Here is a 17998-nt window from a genome sequence, read left to right as displayed (position 1 = left end):
TGGGAATTGAACTCAGGACCTCTGGAAAAGCAGCCAGTGTTCTTAACTGCTGAGCCATCTCTCTGGACCATAAATACATTTCTAAAGTGTTGAATTTGGTGAGTTTTGGTGGATTCAAAAGGTTATGCGTATATTCACATTACAAGGTACTCAGGTTTGAGATATTTAGCTTTTAATTTAATTTACCTTAAATTATATTTATTTATTTATTTTTGGTCCAGAGCTGAGGACCGAACCCAGGGCCTTGAGCTTGCTAGGCAAGCTCTCTACCACTGAGCTAAATCCCCAACCCCCTAAATTATATTTATTGATGAGTGTGTGTTGGAGTGGGGAGTATGGAGGATGAAGGAGACAACTTTTAGGACTTGGTCGTCGTCTTCTTCTACCATGTTGGTCCTGGGAATCAGATATGGTTGTTGGGTTGGAATCTAGCCACCATATGGGAGACCATCTTGTCACAGATCTGTCGACATTTAGGGGAAGGCAAATCTCTCCTGTAAGGTTTCTGTGGCATTTAGATAAAAGCACAGATTGTTAACTTTTTAATATCAAATTATATCAGGAAACTTTTATTTATGATCCTCTTCTGTAGAAAATTATTTCATCCTTAAATAGATATGTCAACCTGAATTTATGTATCTTCTCCTTACAGCCATTTTTTCCATTACCACTGGGTTTCTTCAAAAATAGATCTTTTTATTTTTAATTCTTTCGTGTGTGTGTGTGTGTGTGTGTGTGTGTGTGTGTGTGCATATGCATATGTATGCATACGTATATGTTTGCATACTCACTCCTGACATCCAGAAGAGGGCATTGGATCCCCTGGAACTGGATGTTACAGGCATTTGTGAACAATCTGGCCTGGGTGCTGGAAACTGAACTGTGGTTCTCTGAAAGTGCAAGTGTTCTAAACCACTGAGCTATCTCTGTAGTCCTTTATGAAAAATTTCCCTCTTAAGAATAGATCTTGGTGGAAGATAAGAATTGGATCCCGGTTAAAATGATCAAATTGGTAATTTTCTTCCTCTACTGTACTGGTGATCATTGCTAAGGTTACAGTCGTTGATACTCAGCTTCTTTTGTTGGCTAGACTCTATTAAAAATTTATGATTATTTCATACCTCGCTGTAGAGTTAGAGTTTAATTATATATACACTGCTGTTTTCAATGTTTAAAAATGAAGCATTGTAGTCTTACCATTTTAATTTAATTTTCCCATGTATTTGTTTTTGTTTCTTTACAGTACTCTGTGCAAAAAACTTGGTGAAAAAGGATTTTTTCCGTAAGTAAATTAACTTTACTACAAATCTTGTACATCCTGTGTAGATTTTGGGGGAGTTGTATTTTCAGAACTGCCTGGTTTAGAAACAGACTGTTATTTTATGAATGTTGTAATTCCAAGTCACTTGTCTCCAGACTTATCTAGAGGATTTTGGAGCTTTGCTTTACCGTTTTTCTTTATCCACTTTTACACATTTATACAAATGTGTGTGTGCAGGTAAATAAGTGGCAAGTGTTTAGGATTCTAAAAAAGGTTTAAGAAAATATTGTTAGTACTCTTTTACTTTAACATTTTAAGGAAAATCCACTCATGCATTCAAGACTCATTGGGAGCTAGAAAATTGAGTCTGCTTGGAGTTTTCCAGAGTTGTAGGAAAGAAACCACTACCAGTCTCCAGAGCAGGCATCGGGTCCGCATATATAGTCTATTTGCCAATTGAACGTACTTTTCTTTCCTTTTTTTATTTTAGGGCAAGCTTTTGCTATATAGCCTAAGCTGGCCTTGAATTTATAGTCGTCCTGTCTCTGTCTTCTGAGTGTTAAGATTACAGGCATTAACAATGCCCAGAACCTGTAAAAAATTTTGTAGCTTCATTTAGGATTAAGTTTTGTGAGAGAGGAATTGGAAATTCCCTTTTATGTATTAAAAATCTTGGGCTGGAGAGATGGCTGAGAGATTAAGAGCACTAGCTGAACACTAGAGGATCTGTGTTCAATTCCCAGCACCCACATGGCTGCTCACAGCTGCCTGTAGTTCTGATTCTAGGGGATCCAGCACCCTCACACAGACATACATATAGGCAAAACACCAATGCATATAATATAAAAATAAATAAATCATAAAAAAAATCTTAACCCATAATCTCTCTCCTTCTTCTTCATTTTGTACTTTTTATTTTGATTTTGAGACAGGATTTCATGTAGCCCAGTCTAGCCTTGAATTCTGCTGTGTAGTCTCTTCTGGCAGATTACTAGTGTGCACCACCACACCTTGCTCTTTCTTTTTAATTTTAACCTTGTAATTTTATACTTTACGTTAGCTTTAAATTATTCAGTAACAGTCACAAGATTGTAAATAAAAACTTTTAGTCAAAAATTTTACATATAAAATATTTGAATTTAGAAAGAATTGTTTTATTAGATTTTTAAATGTAAGTTCTGTCAGCTAACAAAAACAGCATGTTTGGTGTTTAGTATGACCATTAGGTAATTTTTAGGTTAGTTAAAAGGGATAGTAAATTCTCAGGCCTGGAGAGATGGCTTAGCCATTAAGAGCACTTGGCTGCTTATCCAGAGGATCCAGGTTTGGTTCCCAGCACCCATATGGAGGCTCACAACCCTCTGTAACTCCAGTTCCAGGGGATCTGATGCCCTCTTCTGGCCTCCACAGGCACTGCACACATGTGGTACACAGGCATACATGTAGGCAAAACATTCATACATGTAACAATAATAAGATTTTTTAAGGGATAATAATTCTTGACACATTTTAAATACATACTTAATTTCATTTATTACTTTACATCTTTCTATAGTAGAACTTGACTTTCAGCTTAAAGAACATAATTTTATATAACTATTGTTACGGATGTTTATGGTATCTTTGTACTTATATGGGGAGGTGTGAAATAGGATAACTTGAAGCAGACGAGGACAGTTGGGAGTACCCTTCCACCTCTGTGTGATAGACTGTGTAACCCACAAACATTTCACAGGAGAGGAGGGCGCAAGGGCCATAGAACTCCCCAACTGTGTCTGCTAACACCAATTTTATTCTTTCCTGGACCGCTGCTCTGTTTTACCTCCTTATCACTAATAAACTAAAAGCCAAGGTGTAGTTTTTAAAAATCCTCCTAAGTTGAGTTGATGTAGGATTTGTGTTGGTGACACTGAAGCGGCAGGAAGGATTGTGTGTGGTGCTGACAGGACGAAAGTGAGGCACACGTCTAAGACATTTGCTCACATTTTGAAGATAAAATCTTCAGTTTTTGGTTCAGACTTCCTTCCTTTTCAAATTCTTTCCCTTTCCTCGGAGCCTCATTCATAGCTTCCCTCATAAAACATCCAGATACTCTTGTCTCATTGTTTCTCAAAAATCTGGAAGAATCTTTCTTTGTAAGCCTCTAAGAATTGACAGTGACACTTTATAGATAGATACTCTGTAGTGTACTTGAGTAGTAGGTGAAAGAAAGAAATCCATTTTCATTGGTGTAGTAAAAACTGCCAAAAATAATTTAGAAGTGTGAGCTTGCTTCATGCATAAGGTTTAGAGGCAGCGGAATTGTCTTTAAAACTCACAATGGAAGATACCCGATGGCCTAGAAAGGGGAGCAGCAACAAGCCAGTCCTTTTTTTCTTTTTTATGGTTTTTTGAGACAGAGTTGTCTCTGTGTAGCTTTGCGCCTTTCCTGGAACTCGATTTGTAGACCAGGCTGGCCTCAAACTCACAGAGATCCGCCTGCCTCTGCCTCCCGAGTGCTGGGATTAAAGGCGTGTGCCACCAACGCCCGGCAACAAGGCAGTTCTTTAGCCTTCCAGAGGAGCCAGCCAAGGATGGAAGTGACGAACATTCTAGATTTCTGCTGGTTTAGGTTCATACCTGCACTTCAGGGTGTTTTTGACCTGTTTATAGTTTTGTCTACTCATGTTAATCTCAGAGAAAGAAAGATCCTAAATTCTTTCAATTTGAGTGTGTTTACTGATCAAGAGTGGAGTTAAAAATATTTGTTATATAAAATATTTATTATATAATAATATATTATTATTTTATGTGTATGAGTGTTTTGCTTGTATGTATGTAAGTGTACTGCCTGCAACCTGGTGCCCTTGGAGACTAGAAGAGGGTACTGGGTTCCCTGGAAGTAGAATTATGGACAGTTGTAAACCATTATGTGAGTGCTAGGAACTGGACCTGGTTTTTCTGCAAGAGTAGCAAGTGCTCTTAACTACTGAGTTCTCAGAGTACAGTTGTTAATAGTAAATATAGTTAAGTTTTTGTTAGTGATTTAAATTGTGTTAAATGATTAAAGTTTTATTTTAAGGTGAAATATGAATATAAGGAAATAAATGTATATTTCACTTCAGGGGAAAAAAACCCCATCATGTGGTTTTTATATGCTAATTTATATGTGAGATGGTGCTGTTTATTTCCCTTACTAAGAAAAGTTTTTTAACTCATACTTTGGAACCATTTTCAAACTTCTTAGCCTATAAAAATCAGTCTCTTCCTCCTTCCCTCACATTTCAGCAGGAAAAAAAATTCAGCAACAGGTAAAAGAATTTTATAGTGAATTATCTACCAAGTAGATTCTATAATTGATGACATCTTTTCATTTATCCATTATCTGAGTTTTCTTTAAGGAATGTTTCATTGGTGTCAGTTTTTAAAAACATTTGTATGAGCTGGGTGTTGGCTTTGTGTCATGACCCCAGCATTTGGGGGCAGGGGTTGGGGGATGGATGGATGATCAGGAATTCAAAGCCAGTTTAGACTAGTGAGTTTCAGGCCAGCTTGAGCTACATGGTGACACCTTGTCTTTTTTTATGGGGGAGGGGGCGATATTTATCTGTAAGGTAATCCATTAAGTATTTTTATTAAAATATTTTTGTTTGTTTGTTTTTAGAGACAGGGTCTGTCTGTAGCCCTGGCTGTCCTGGGAACTTGCTCTGTAGACCAGGCTGGCCTTGACTCAGATCTGCCTGCCTCTGCATACCGGTGCATGCCTCTCTACTCCCATCTTTATTAAAATATTTTGTAGAGGCTGAATCAATTGTTGAAAACCAAAATGGATTTGTTGGATGATACCAACCACCCTCTCCTTCATTCAAGCAAACACAAGTCTGTTTGGAAAGTAACCAAGTTTTTTTCTAAGTGTTTTTTTTTGGGGGGGGGGCTTGGGGAGGAGGGGCGGTTTCTGAGGCAGGGTTTCTTTGTGTAACAGCCCTAGATGTCCTAGAACTCACCTTGTAGACCAGGCAGGCCTGGAACTCTCAGATCCACCTACTTCTTCCTCTGGAGTGCTGGAATTAAAGGTGTTCATCACTACAGCATGCTGAAAGTAACTGAGTTTTAAGTTTAAAATTGTTTTAAAATGACATTTACTTATTGTGTGCTTGTGTGTATGTGTAGGTCAGAGGAGACCATTCTCTCCTCCTCCCATGTGGGTCCTGGAGATTGACCTCAGGGTGTCAGCTTGGCAGTACGCACTTCACTGCTGAGCCGACTTTCTGATTTCATTACTATTGGCCGCTCACTGGTGTATTTGTCTGGCCAGATGGATCTCCCCTCACCATCTTACCTGTCTCAGATGATGGGAAAATGGACTTTTTTTTACAATGTCGAAAATGTAGTAGCTACTTTGTACTTACCACTAGAGATCTCTAGCTTTTGAAAACTTGACAACTTTGGGTGTAATTTGTCCTCGAAGATAAATTTTTGTACAACAGTGATACTGTCATGTTAAGGGGAAACTGAAGTTTTTCTTTGAGTTAAGAAATAGAATTGTTACTCTGAGTGGTAATTACTTAGCAAGCAGAAAATAAACCACAAGAGACTGTCACAAGGAGTCCTACATAAATAATGGTCTGGAAGCTATACTGAAGAGGTTTGTGTGGAAAGCATCTTCTCTTTTTCTTTGACATTGATTTATTTTGTGTTTGTGTGTGTACACTTGCACTCACATATAGGCACACACTGTGTCAGGACGACTTGTGGGGGTCAGTTATCTTCTTCCACCATACTGCGTCGAAGAATCCAGCTCAGCTTGTCAGACTTGATGGCAAGTACCCCTGCTTGCTGAGGCATCTTGCTAGTCTAGCATTTTTTTCTTCTAAGTGTTTCCCTGCATGTATGTATGTATACTACATGTGTGTCTAGTGCCCATGGAGGGTAGGCCAGGGCACTGGATCTCCTCGAATAGGAGTTATAGACAGTTATGAGTCATCATGTTGGGAACTGAACCTGGGTCCTCTGCAAGAGCAGTAAATACTCTAACTGCTGAGCCCCTGTAATTATTTTTATATTATTATTATTATTATTATTATTATTATTATTATTATTATTGGTGTGTGTGTACTTACATGTATATGATGTGTGTATGTGGGTGCATGTGTCTGTCGTGACATACATATGAAGGTCAGAGAACAACTTTTGAGGCTTGGTTCTCTTTTTCCATTGGAGTAGGGTCTCTTCTTGTTTCTGCTATGCTGCAGACTCCAGGCTAGCTAGCAGGCCTGGAGCTTCTGGGTGGTTCTCTTACCTTCACTTCCTCTCTTCTCACAGAAGTGCTGGGATTACAGATGTGTGCCGCTGCATTGGGCTTTTTTATGTGGGTTCTGGTTATTGAACAAGTTTACTCTGTTGATAAGGTCAGAGCCCTCATGAACCAGTCCTTTCCCAGCTACCTCTGAGCATTGCTGTGCTGAGACTCAAGCCTTTATCAAGTCTGTGTAGAGCAGGTTTTGACCCACTGAGCTATCTTGATGGCTTCCAAGCCTCTTTTAATGGATCATTTTTGTTCTGTTTTTTGTTTGTTTTAGAGACAAATTGGAGCTTTTTCTATGTACATCAGGCTAGCCTCGAACTAACAGAGATCTGTCTGCTTCTTCCTCTTAAGTGCTGCGATAAAATAATGCACCACTTCATCTAGCCTTTTCCATTTTATTTCTTCAATAGTAGTTTTATTTTATTTTATTTTATTTCAAGACATGGTTTCTCTGTAGCCTTGGCTGTCCTGGAACTCGCTCTGTAGACCAGGCTGGCCTCGAACTCAGAGATCTGCCTGCCTCTGCCTCCTGAGTGGTGGGATTAAAGGCATGTGCCCCTCTCCCCTGCAGTAGTTTTATTTTCTAAATATATAGTTTTTAAAGGTTTGTTGTTTTTTACCGTGTGTTTCTATTCCTGAGTGAGTTTATGTATCACACATATGCAGGTGCCCTCAGAGGCCAGAAGGCGCCCCCTGGAACTAAAGTTACATTCTGTTGTAAACTGACTAATGTGAGTGTTGGGAACTGAACCTGAATCCTCTGGACCACTGAGCCAACACCTTCGTACACATGTTTTGGTTGGACTCCTTAGGTTCCTTTAAAAAAGAAGAAATAAGGTTTTTCACGTACTGCCCTCTCCTCAGCTCTGCTGTGTTAAGCAGGTCCTCTCTCGCCTGTGTGTGTGCTGTGCATCCCAGGGGCAGTCATTGCCGTTCTTCTTCACGTTCAGTCTGGCTGGCTTCCTCACTCTTGAACCAGACAGTGAACCGACGATGGTGTGCCAGTCCTCCATCACTGACAGAACAGCTGAGAGAATCACCTTACAGGAGGAACTGACTTTTGCTTTTGTTTTGTGGGGTTTTTTGGGCTCACAGTTGTAGAGATTTGCAGCTCATATTTAACACGCTCCGTTTGTGAGAGCCTGTGGGAAGGGAGAACATCGTGGCAGCGAGGACATGGTTAAATCAGCTCCCTTCACCATGGCTAGAAAGCAGAGATAAGAGGAATGAGGAGGAGGGCAGGGACAAGGTATACCTCAGGGACTCAGTTCCTTCAGCGAGGTCTTATCACCTCCCAGAATAGCCCATCATATTATGAAGACATGAGTGGGTTACTCTGTTGATAAGGTCAGAGCCCTCATAAACCAGTCCTTTCCCAACTACCTCTGAGTATTGCTGTGCTGAGGATCAAGCCTTTAACACAACCTTGGGGGTACATTCCAGATCCAAATTATAAATAGTGGTTGAGAATCAGCCTGTGAGTGCATTGGTTCAGATTCTAAACTTACGTTCTCAACCTTCCTAATGCTGTGGCCCTTTAATACAGTTTCTCATGTCATGGTGACCCCTAACCGTAAAATTCTTTTCGCTGCTACTTCATAACTAATTTTGTTACTTTTGAGAATCATAATGTAAATATCTGTGTTTTCTGATGGTCTTAGGTGATCCCTGTGAAAGGGTCGTTTGAACCTCCAGGGGTCACAACCCACAGGTTGAGAACCACTGCTTTAGACTCTGTCCATACTTTTCACTACAGTGTAGCATTGAACTAGTTATCTAATGTTTTTGTTCTTCATTAGTAAAATCTGGATCAACAGGATTCATCTCCACCAGAGGATTATTGCAAAGATTTAAAATGAAGCATTTAGAATAGGCCCCATTGTGTTTGCTGTTGTGGTCAGTACAGCCAAACAAGGCCTTACTCTCAGTCCCTCTCCCACGTTTACTATTGTCATTTCCTTTCTGTTGGGTCTCTTGTTACTTGGAGTTGTTCGTTATTCAGTAACAGTTTTTAGCTAGTTTGACTTTTCTGTAGTTAATGTTCTGTATGACAGCCTATGTTTAATAAGCTCTTTAAATGAGCTACTAACAGTTGTTTGGAAAGAGAGTGGAGGTTTGGAGCGTTCACCTTCTCAGAGTTCAGTGGCTGCTTACAATACTCAAGCATCCACCAAACCTTGGTAGTGTTTAACAGAATGTTCTGAGTTGGGAACAAGAAAAAAAAAATACAGTTTTGATATCAAATGTGGAAGTGACTTCAATGTTTGGTTTAAAATAGGCTTCTGTGTGTGTCTGTGTGTCTGAATGTTAGACTTTAAAAGAAATAAAGAATGGAAAACTCCTTTATAGCAAATGGTAAGCCTTAAGTAATCTTTTATCTTACATGTCAAAGTATTTTTAGTTTAAAATACTTCCCTTTTTTTCACAGGACTCCCGGATCCATTTGCTAAGGTGGTAGTTGATGGTTCTGGGCAGTGCCATTCTACAGATACTGTGAAGAACACACTTGATCCAAAGTGGAATCAGCATTATGACCTGTAGGTGTAAATGATTAATTTGAAATGAAACACAGAATTAATGTAATATAATCTTTGAAAAGAAACATGGAAAATGTTTTCAGTTTGAATATAATATATTTCAGTATTTTCCTTTCTTTTCTTTTTTCAAAATAGTACTAAGGATTGAGCCTTGGGTCTCACATGGTAGGCAAGCACTCTACCCCTGAAGTGTCCCCCCTCCCCCTTTACCCCCTTTTTTACTTGTATGTATTTTATCTGATATAAGTCTCACTAAGTTGCTCAGGCTTCTTACTTCACCCTTCTAAATAGCTAGTATTACAGGCCTGCCAACACCACAGGCTCCACCTTATGATTTGACATTTATAAAAGAGGAACCAAACCCATTGGAAAAGTGCTTTGGATTATTGAAACACACACGTGCACACACACACACGCACACAGAGTAAAAAGAAAGTAAACATGCTGAAGAAGTTACAGCTGTACTTAATGTAGTTTACCTTTTCCTGAAGACTAGAGATGGTGACATCTTTTCACATGCTTGATGGGACTTATTTTATAGTTACTATTAACTGACTACCTAGAGAGGTTATTTTATAGTTACTATTAACTGACTACCTAGAGAGGTTATTTTATAGTTACTATTAACTGACTACCTAGAGAGGTCTGCCTTACATGTTTCAAGAGGCAATGGAGGGGAAGAGATCAAATCTTTTTGTTAGGTTGGGTAGACCTGTAAAGTATAACAGTTATATTTTAGCCAAAGTCTTATCTGTATATATATAATATTGTTTTCTCCTATAGAGAAATTACTTATGTTAGAACCTCTTGAATTTTGTTTATAAATCTTATACTTGTTGGGGAAGTTGAAGTTCTAATAGAACAAAATAGATTTCTATTTAACTTTAAAGCTGGGTGTGGTGGTGTGTGCCTAGTACTATGTCTATCAGGAGGATTGCAAGTTCTCAGCCCCTCTGGACAACAGAGCAAAACTCTGTCTTAAAAAGCAAGACCTGTCTTAAAAACAGCAACAATGACAGCACCAAAAGTGGTTGACTTGCATCTTAAAAGAAGTCATTTTTCTTCTAGCCATGTGTATTAAATGACACGAGTTTTCCTTAAAATGAAGGCAGAGACTGCCTAAATGCAATTTATAATTAGTTTCTGACCCTGAAAGATTCTGACAGATGCTTTTGACTTGTAAAACTTAAGTGCTTACAGTTATTTTTAGTAATTCAGTTATTTTCAGAAGGCCTGTACTTAGGAAATTATTATAGTTTAGAATTTCAAATGTTTTTGTATCATGGTATGCATAAAGAATATGGTGGTATATTGTACAAAATAGAGTTCCTTAAGCCAGTATTGGGCTACCCTGAGGCCTCAGGAGTCAATATGTTAGAATAGCTGCAAGCCAGTTAGGAAACAGTAATAATTTTTTAAATGCTTGGTTTTTGGTGTTACTTGTTGCTATGTGATATAACATGCAGTAGTTACATACCAGTATATGTCTGGTAGATGTATTTGAAAATTGATACATGCATACTAAATGATAGTTTAGAACATCTCATTGTAAACAATAGACCCAATACAAATTAGCTTAATTTTAGAGCCAGGTTTGATGGCCCACATCTGTAATCTACCACTTGAGAGGCAGAGGCAGGAGGCAGGCAGGTTAACAACAAAACAAAGGCCTGGGAATGTAACCTAGTTAGTAGAATACTTGCCAAGCATGCATGAAGCCCTGGGTTTGATCCCCAGCACTACATAAAATTGGTCGTAGTGACACATGCCTGTAATCCCAGCACTGGAGAGGTCAAAGCAAGATCAGAAGTTCAAGGTCATCCTAGTCCACATAATGAGTTTAAGGCCAGGCTGGGCTGCATGAGCCTATGCCTCAAAACAATAATAACAACAAAAGCAAAGGACTTGTGTGATAAAAGTTTCAGGGGTGAGCATTCTTTAGACACAACTGGATCCGGGGCTCAAGTGAATTTTCCATGTTCCTTGTTTTTGTTTTATTGAATGATAGTGTAAGATCAAGGTTGCTGGACCAAAAATTTGACCTCTTAGAATCACTGAAAGAAAGTTAGGTTCTACTCACACGTTATTAACCATGTTTTTGCATGACTTGATGCCATGTTAATAATTGGCCGTATAAAGCTTTTACATACTTGCAGGCATATGCACAGACAAGTACAGTAACGCTTTTCCCTGCTCTGCTTGTCTGCAGGCAGTGAAGTGAAACCTACAAGAGTCCTGCTCGCTCAAGGCCTGCATATAGGAAAGAAGCAGGGGAAAAGCGTTACAAACAGCTTTTGTTCTGCAGCATTTAAAAATCTAACAGGTAGGTCAGATTTTTGGTCTATCAGCCTTGACAGTACCTCTTGAAGGTGAACTAAGTATCTAAGGTAACGATTAAAATATATCTAAAATGGGATGGTGATAAAAGCTCTCTTAGGATTTTTAATCTCATAAATAATCATTATAAAATGCCTTAGTGCTACGAAATAGTAGCTACTAATTTTTATGTTCTTTTCTTTTTTCTTTTGGCTGTGCTGGGAATCAAACCCTGGGCGTTGCACTTGCTAGGCGAGTGCTCTCTCTACATCTGAGTGACATTCCCAAACCCTAAAACAACCTCTTTTCAAAAAAAAAAAGTTGCCCAACCTGAGATTGAAAAAAAAAAGGATTATATTAAAAATTATTTTAAATATTTTTAAAAGTAAGTTTAGTACTTTGGATTGATTGAATTCAAGACAGTTTGCTTCTTTTAGCTGTATTCTGAAATATACTTACAACTTCAAGGTACTAAAAAGTTCAATGTTATACTACTTAGAACTAGCAAGTCATTCACGTAGCTGCTTTGTCTTTCAGGTATATTGGAAAGTCTGACTCAGTCACGATCAGTGTGTGGAATCATAAGAAGATCCATAAGAAGCAAGGGGCTGGCTTTCTCGGTTGTGTCCGCCTTCTTTCCAATGCCATCAACCGCCTCAAAGACACCGGTTGTGAGTAATTCTTTTTTTAATTAGAAAATGTCTGTGGGAACTTTTATGTAGTAAGTGTCCAAAAACTGAAGTTCCCATATGTATCTGAAACACTGATAAAAATTCCTGGTCTATATTTATTTAATGGACACAAAAATTGAAACATTTTGGGCTGGCAAAATGGTTTGGTGGGTACCAACCACCAAGGCTGATAGAGCTCGCACGCTCTCTCTCTCTCTCTCTCTCTCTCTCTCTCTCTCTCTCTCTCTCTCTCTCTCTCTCTCCCCCTCCCTCCCTCTCTCCTTCTCTCCCTTCCTCTCTCCCTCTCCTCCCTCTCCTTATCTCCTCCCTCCCTCTTCCTTTTCTCTTTTTTCTTCTCCAACCCACACTAGATAAGTACTTAAGTGTAATTTTTTTTTTTCAAAAATGAAACATTGTAAGGATGTTATCCTAGAGGTGAATCAGAGGTGATGCTTAGCTTCCAGTGAGTTTTTGTTATTCAGAAGTGATTGATAGTTGGGGCTTGTCTCAGACCAGATGAAGGTGGCTTCTATCCTTAAACCAAGAACCCTTTCCTGCATAAATGGAGTTAAATGGAAAGACCCATGGCAGCACAGAATACTGAGAACAAAGGATGGTTGAGTCCTGACCTTTAGACAAGGAATTTGCACCATCTCTTTAAGACTCAGGAAACTTTGAGGAAGAGGGCTAGAATAAATGTATGAGGCACAGGATGGGGAGAGGGGCTCCAGAATGCCATCTGCTAAGCACAGCCTGGCACAGTGACCATGAACCCACAACAGCTGTGTGTACTGGCAGTGGGGGCACAGAGGTCCAGCACTTCTAACATTCAGCTGTGGAGACTCGTGGGGCCTCCCACTCAGTGCTGATCTCTTTGGCAGCTAACAGATCCTGGGAGAGAAGGAAGAATAGTACCCTGTTATGTACACTGGTGAACTCACCAGGTTCTCATGGTTAGCTACAAACTTGGAGTTACCAGACAGCCTTAGTTAAACTATGTGAGACACTTTTAAAAAACAACAAAGCAAAACAAAGCCACAGAGTTGGCAAATTGGCGAAAGAGATTCGTAGGGAAGAGAGGTGGAGGGGTGCAGAGGTGGGTAGGAAATAGGAAAGTGACCAGAATATATCACGTACATATATGCAGTTGTGAAAGAACAAGTTTTACTAATAAAAAAGAGAGAGAAGTGATTGATATCCAGAAGGTTAGAAAGAAAGGTATCAATATACATGCCTTTAATTTTTTTTTAAGCACCTAGTTTTGGTGAGTTTTTGAAATGGAGTGAGAATTTTTATTTAGGTGATTGGAAGCAGTTAGGTGGCAATTAAAGAACAATTATTAGTAGATAAAATGTTAGAGTATATAAAACTACTGTGATGAAGGTTAAAAAAAGCCATTTTGAGAATCAAATAGTTATATTAACTACTTGACTATAGTCTGTTTCTCACCATCCTGCATATTAGAAAACAAAGATATTAGAAATGATTTCTACAGTGGATTGATAAATTGACTTACCATATCTATTTCATGTAACCCAGTGACAGAGTTTTTTTGTAGGGGTTGTATAAAGTGAGGACATGGCCACTCCTAAGGTATGGTTGAGAGGGAAGTTTTTATTGTAGATATGAGGGAGAGCACAGCCAGAGGCATCTGGAAGAGTCCGGATCAGGGAGGGAAAGTAGGAGACTAAACATGCCCAGCAGTTTAGACCATGAGCGGGGAAGAGGAGTTGGCAGGCAATCGTGGAGGACCTCTAAGAGAGGAAGACAAAAAAGAGAAAGAGCACCAAGAGGGGCTATAGCTAAAATGGCAGTTCTGTAGGAAGGAGAAGCTGGGGGAAGGGAATCCCATGAGCTGGAGAAGTTTAGGGTAAGGGGTGTGGTGTGAAGAGCTGAGGAGAGTTTGTAAACAGGTATTTGCGGTGTTGAGAGAGCCTGGAGGCCAGCATGTGCATTGGTATGCTAATAGACACCACAGTTAGCCTTTTGTCCCGTTCCTTTTGGACCTGACAAGGGTGTCTTTCCATTAGGACATAGTTGGAAATACCCTTTTCAGCAGATGTTTTGTTTGTATGTTTCTATAAACTTTTTCTATATAATACAAAAAAAAAATACCAGTTACTATCTAGGATGCCTGAGCTAATAAAGAAACTCAAATGAATTTTATCTAAGGAAATTAGTTAACAAAACCACTGTAATTTTAGTTTTGAATGCTAGATGTATTAAGAGATGATTTTTTAAAACGTTAATATGTTTCAATGAGATGTATAAATACTGGCCTGTTAGAGAAGAGGGAGATGACTGAGTTGCAGGTTCTGAATCAGAGGAACTCAAGCTATTAAGTAGCTGAGAAAATCTTAGCTCCCAGGTTGTCAGGGTAATGAGCAATAGGAGAGAAGTACTGGGTTGACAAAGTTCTCTAGTGGATGCAAACTGTTACACTGTCCAATTAAGCGGGAAGACTTAGTTAGCATTCAGATCTGCCCCTTGAGGGCCCGGGCAATAAGCGGGCAGTGCCTTGGCCCACCCAGCACCCTGACAACATCATTCCTACGTAAAGTCCCCTTTAAGAGAAAATCCCTCCCCCTTCTCCCTCTCCCTCACTCCTCCTCCCTTCTTCCCCTTTCCCTTTCTCTCCCTGTCTTCCTCTCCCCCTCCCCCCTCTCAGTTTCTCTCTCTCCCTCCCTCCCCCTCCCCCTCTCCCCTTTCCTTTCCCCTCTCTCCTGTCTCTCTCTCCCAGTCCCCCCTCTGTCTCTCCTCTTCCCATGATGTCCTGTCTGCACCTCCGGTTTTCCCTCTCCCTCTCTCTCTCTTTCCCTCTCCCTTCCTCTCTTTTTTCCTCTCTTCCCAGGAGGTTGTCCGCTCCTTCCCCTTTCTGTTTCTCCTTTCCTTCTCTCCTCAGCCACCGCCTGCTTTCTCTCTGAAAGGATGAACGGCACTGGTTGGTTGGCGGAAAAGTCACTGGCCATGACTACCAGAGTTAGAATGGGCTTTATTAGAAAGAAGAGGGGATAGGACGGAGACGCCAGGCCTGGCGGGGGGAACAGAGCGGGAACAGAGAGGAAACACGGGGAGAGAGGGGTGGGGATCCGCATCTGGCTTTTTAAGGCAGAGACTGCGTGACCACACAGCCTTACACAGTCGTCCGCGTCCCCTGATGATGTAAGACGTTAGACCTGGAAGAGTGAGAGCAGGATCCTAACACACTGTTCCCCCTCTCCCCTTCCCTTCCCTTAATAAAACTTTGCACATGAGTGCCGCCTGCATAGTATGTCTTTCCTGGTGGCTCCTACCACTCTCTCCTGCTGTTTTACAAAAGACTTAAAATTTATGAACCAAGCCAACATGCTGTTGGGGACATTGTGCCTTCTAACTTTGCGGGCAGGCCAGTGTTGTATTTACTTTATAGATGAGGCATCTGAAAAAGCCATCCAGGGAATGATTACCTCAAGCCTAGAGTTTACAGGTTTTTTCCTCCTTGGCTTCTTGCTGATACCTATTTTGTGTATCTTTTGGAATGGTTATGTTAAAAAAACAAAAACAAAAACAGGTAACATTATTCAGGACATGCCAAGTACTATAATGAGAGTTTTATATAATAATCTGATTTAATCCTTGAAAAATGATTAGGTAGCTTCTGTTATATATGAGAGAGCCAGGGCTCAGGTATAAATTGTGTAGGACCAACAACTACTGAAAGGTATGCCAAGGCTCAAAAGGAAGTGATCTGAAAGCTTTGGAGAGAGCTGCTTATTACCAATGTAGAGTACCAGTGCTTCATGGTTTTTGGATTTCCTGTGATGTTTAAATTAACTCTACAGTTAGAGAATTTTAAACATTCATTTTATAGTTAAAATGATTATTTAAAAAAATACAGGTCTAATTTTCAATGGTTTGTGAAAATTAAGTATCACAGATTATCGATGTTAGAATTTCTGATACCAGCTAACTTTTTATTTGAATAGATCAGAGGTTGGATCTATGCAAACTGGGGCCAAATGACAATGATACAGTTCGAGGACAGATTGTGGGTAAGTGTGGGGTTTAAAATTTTTGAGTTTTAGCTTCGTTTAAATTGCCACAGGTCTAAATATTTTTTTTTTTCTTTCTAAGACAAAGTCTCATGTAGCCCAGGCTGTCCTCAAACTTGCTGTCTAGCCAAAGCTGACTTTAAAAGCTGACCTTAAACTTTGGATCTTCCTGCCTTGTCTCCTGAGTGCAGGTTTTGTGAGGTGCTGTGACTCAAATCCCGGGCTTTATATACTGTAGGCAGGTTCTCTACTGAGCTCCATCCCCAGTCTTCTAAGTACCTCTGAATACCTTGTGTTGGCATGAAATAAATATGAATCATGTAAGGTTCTCCAGTGGTCCAGGATCAGCCTAACTTAATTAAAAATATATACATATAATACAGGGGTGAAGAGCTAGCACTTGCTATGCAAGCATAAGGACAGAGTTCAGATCCCAGCACCCTTTTAACAAGCCCAGCATGGTACCATGCATGCCTGAACCTCTAGTGGGAGAAGATCAGAGACAAGAGGGTCTCTAGGGCTTGCTGCCCTCCAGCCTCCCTGGAAAACTTGAGCACCATGTTCAGAAAGAGACCCTGTCTCAAAGGAGTAATGTGAAGAGTGATGGAGGAAGACGCACAGAACCCTCCTTGGGTCTCCATGTGTGCACCCCCCATCCTCACCCCCACACTCAAACATACCCATAGACCACACTTAAATACAGTTATAACACAAAGTGTAATATAAAAAGGAAAAAAAAAGTTGTAGGATAGTATGGGCTGTGTAGCAAGAATTTGTCTTCTGGGGCTGGAGAGATGGTTCACCAGTTAAGAGCACTTGCTGCTCTCTCAGAGGAGACTCAGGTTTGGTTCTCACTACTCACATCAGGCAGCTTCCAAACACCTGTAACTTCAGTTCCAAAGAATTTGATGCCCTCTTCTGGCCTGTATAGGCACCTGTATACACCTGGTGTACATACATACACTCAGGTCCACACACATACATATAAAATAATAAAATAATATAAAAAAAAAACCTGCCATAAAAAAACCCTCATTAACCAAAATAAATAAATATCCAACCAACCCAAGCACAGTGGTACATACATGTGACCCTGGCACTGTGGAGGTAGAGGCAGGAGGATCAGGTGTTCAGGGTCCTCTTTAGCTACATAGTGAGTTTGAGGCCAGCTTGGGCCACATGAAACTCTGTCTTTAAAAACAATATTCTTGCCTGGTGGTGGTACACTTCTTTAATCCCAGCACTCAGGAGGCAGGGGCAGGTGGATCTCTGAGTTCAAGGCCAGCCTGGTCTGCAGAGTGAATTGTAGGACAGCCAGGGAGACTGAGAAAAAACTGTCCCAAAAAGACAAAATAAATAATAAACCCCAACATTTTCTAAATTTCACTTATTTTTTTTCTTCTGTTTGAAAACTAACCAACTTAGTGATCATCATCATCGTCGTCATCATCATTATTTTTATTGTTATTATTTGTTTTTTTGAGACAGTTTCTCTGTGTAGTCCTAGCTGTCCTGTAATTCATTCAGCAGACCAAGCTGGCCTTGAACTCACAGAGATCCACCTGCCTCTGCTTCCCAAGTGCAGGGATTAAAGTTGTGCACCACCACACCCAGCTTCATTATTTTTTAATGAAGTGTTTAAATTTACTGAGTTAGTTAGTATGTTATAGTTCTCTTCTTTAAATTAAACTTAATATAAAAGGTCTATTCTGAAATTATTTTTATTTTTTCCAAAATTTTATCCAGGTGTGGTGACTCATGCCTATAATCCCAGCACTAGAAAGACTGAAGAGAGAGGATTTTGTGAATTTGAGGGCAGGTTGGACACCACAGTGTATTCAAGGCCACTTTTTATACTTAGTGAAACCTTGTGTCAAAGAATGCCACAAAAGAGACTG

General features: G+C 39.9%; 1 protein-coding gene across 1 annotated transcript in view; it reads left to right on the top strand.

The window, feature by feature from the left end:
- The window catches only part of Smurf2 (SMAD specific E3 ubiquitin protein ligase 2), a 106051-nt gene that overhangs the window by 43371 nt on the left and 44682 nt on the right, over nucleotides 1–17998 (top strand). The window contains exons 2-5 of the mRNA XM_059271999.1: nucleotides 1244–1282; nucleotides 8974–9082; nucleotides 11936–12069; nucleotides 16035–16100. Coding sequence (XP_059127982.1) covers nucleotides 1244–1282; nucleotides 8974–9082; nucleotides 11936–12069; nucleotides 16035–16100 — 348 coding nt within the window. The remainder of the gene's footprint in view (nucleotides 1–1243; nucleotides 1283–8973; nucleotides 9083–11935; nucleotides 12070–16034; nucleotides 16101–17998) is intronic.

The sequence above is a fragment of the Peromyscus eremicus genome, chromosome 8a (assembly GCF_949786415.1).
Source record: "Peromyscus eremicus chromosome 8a, PerEre_H2_v1, whole genome shotgun sequence".
Taxonomy (NCBI): Eukaryota; Metazoa; Chordata; class Mammalia; order Rodentia; family Cricetidae; genus Peromyscus; species Peromyscus eremicus.
Note: the sequence above shows the minus strand (reverse complement) of the source record. Positions and strands in the feature narration are given on the sequence as shown.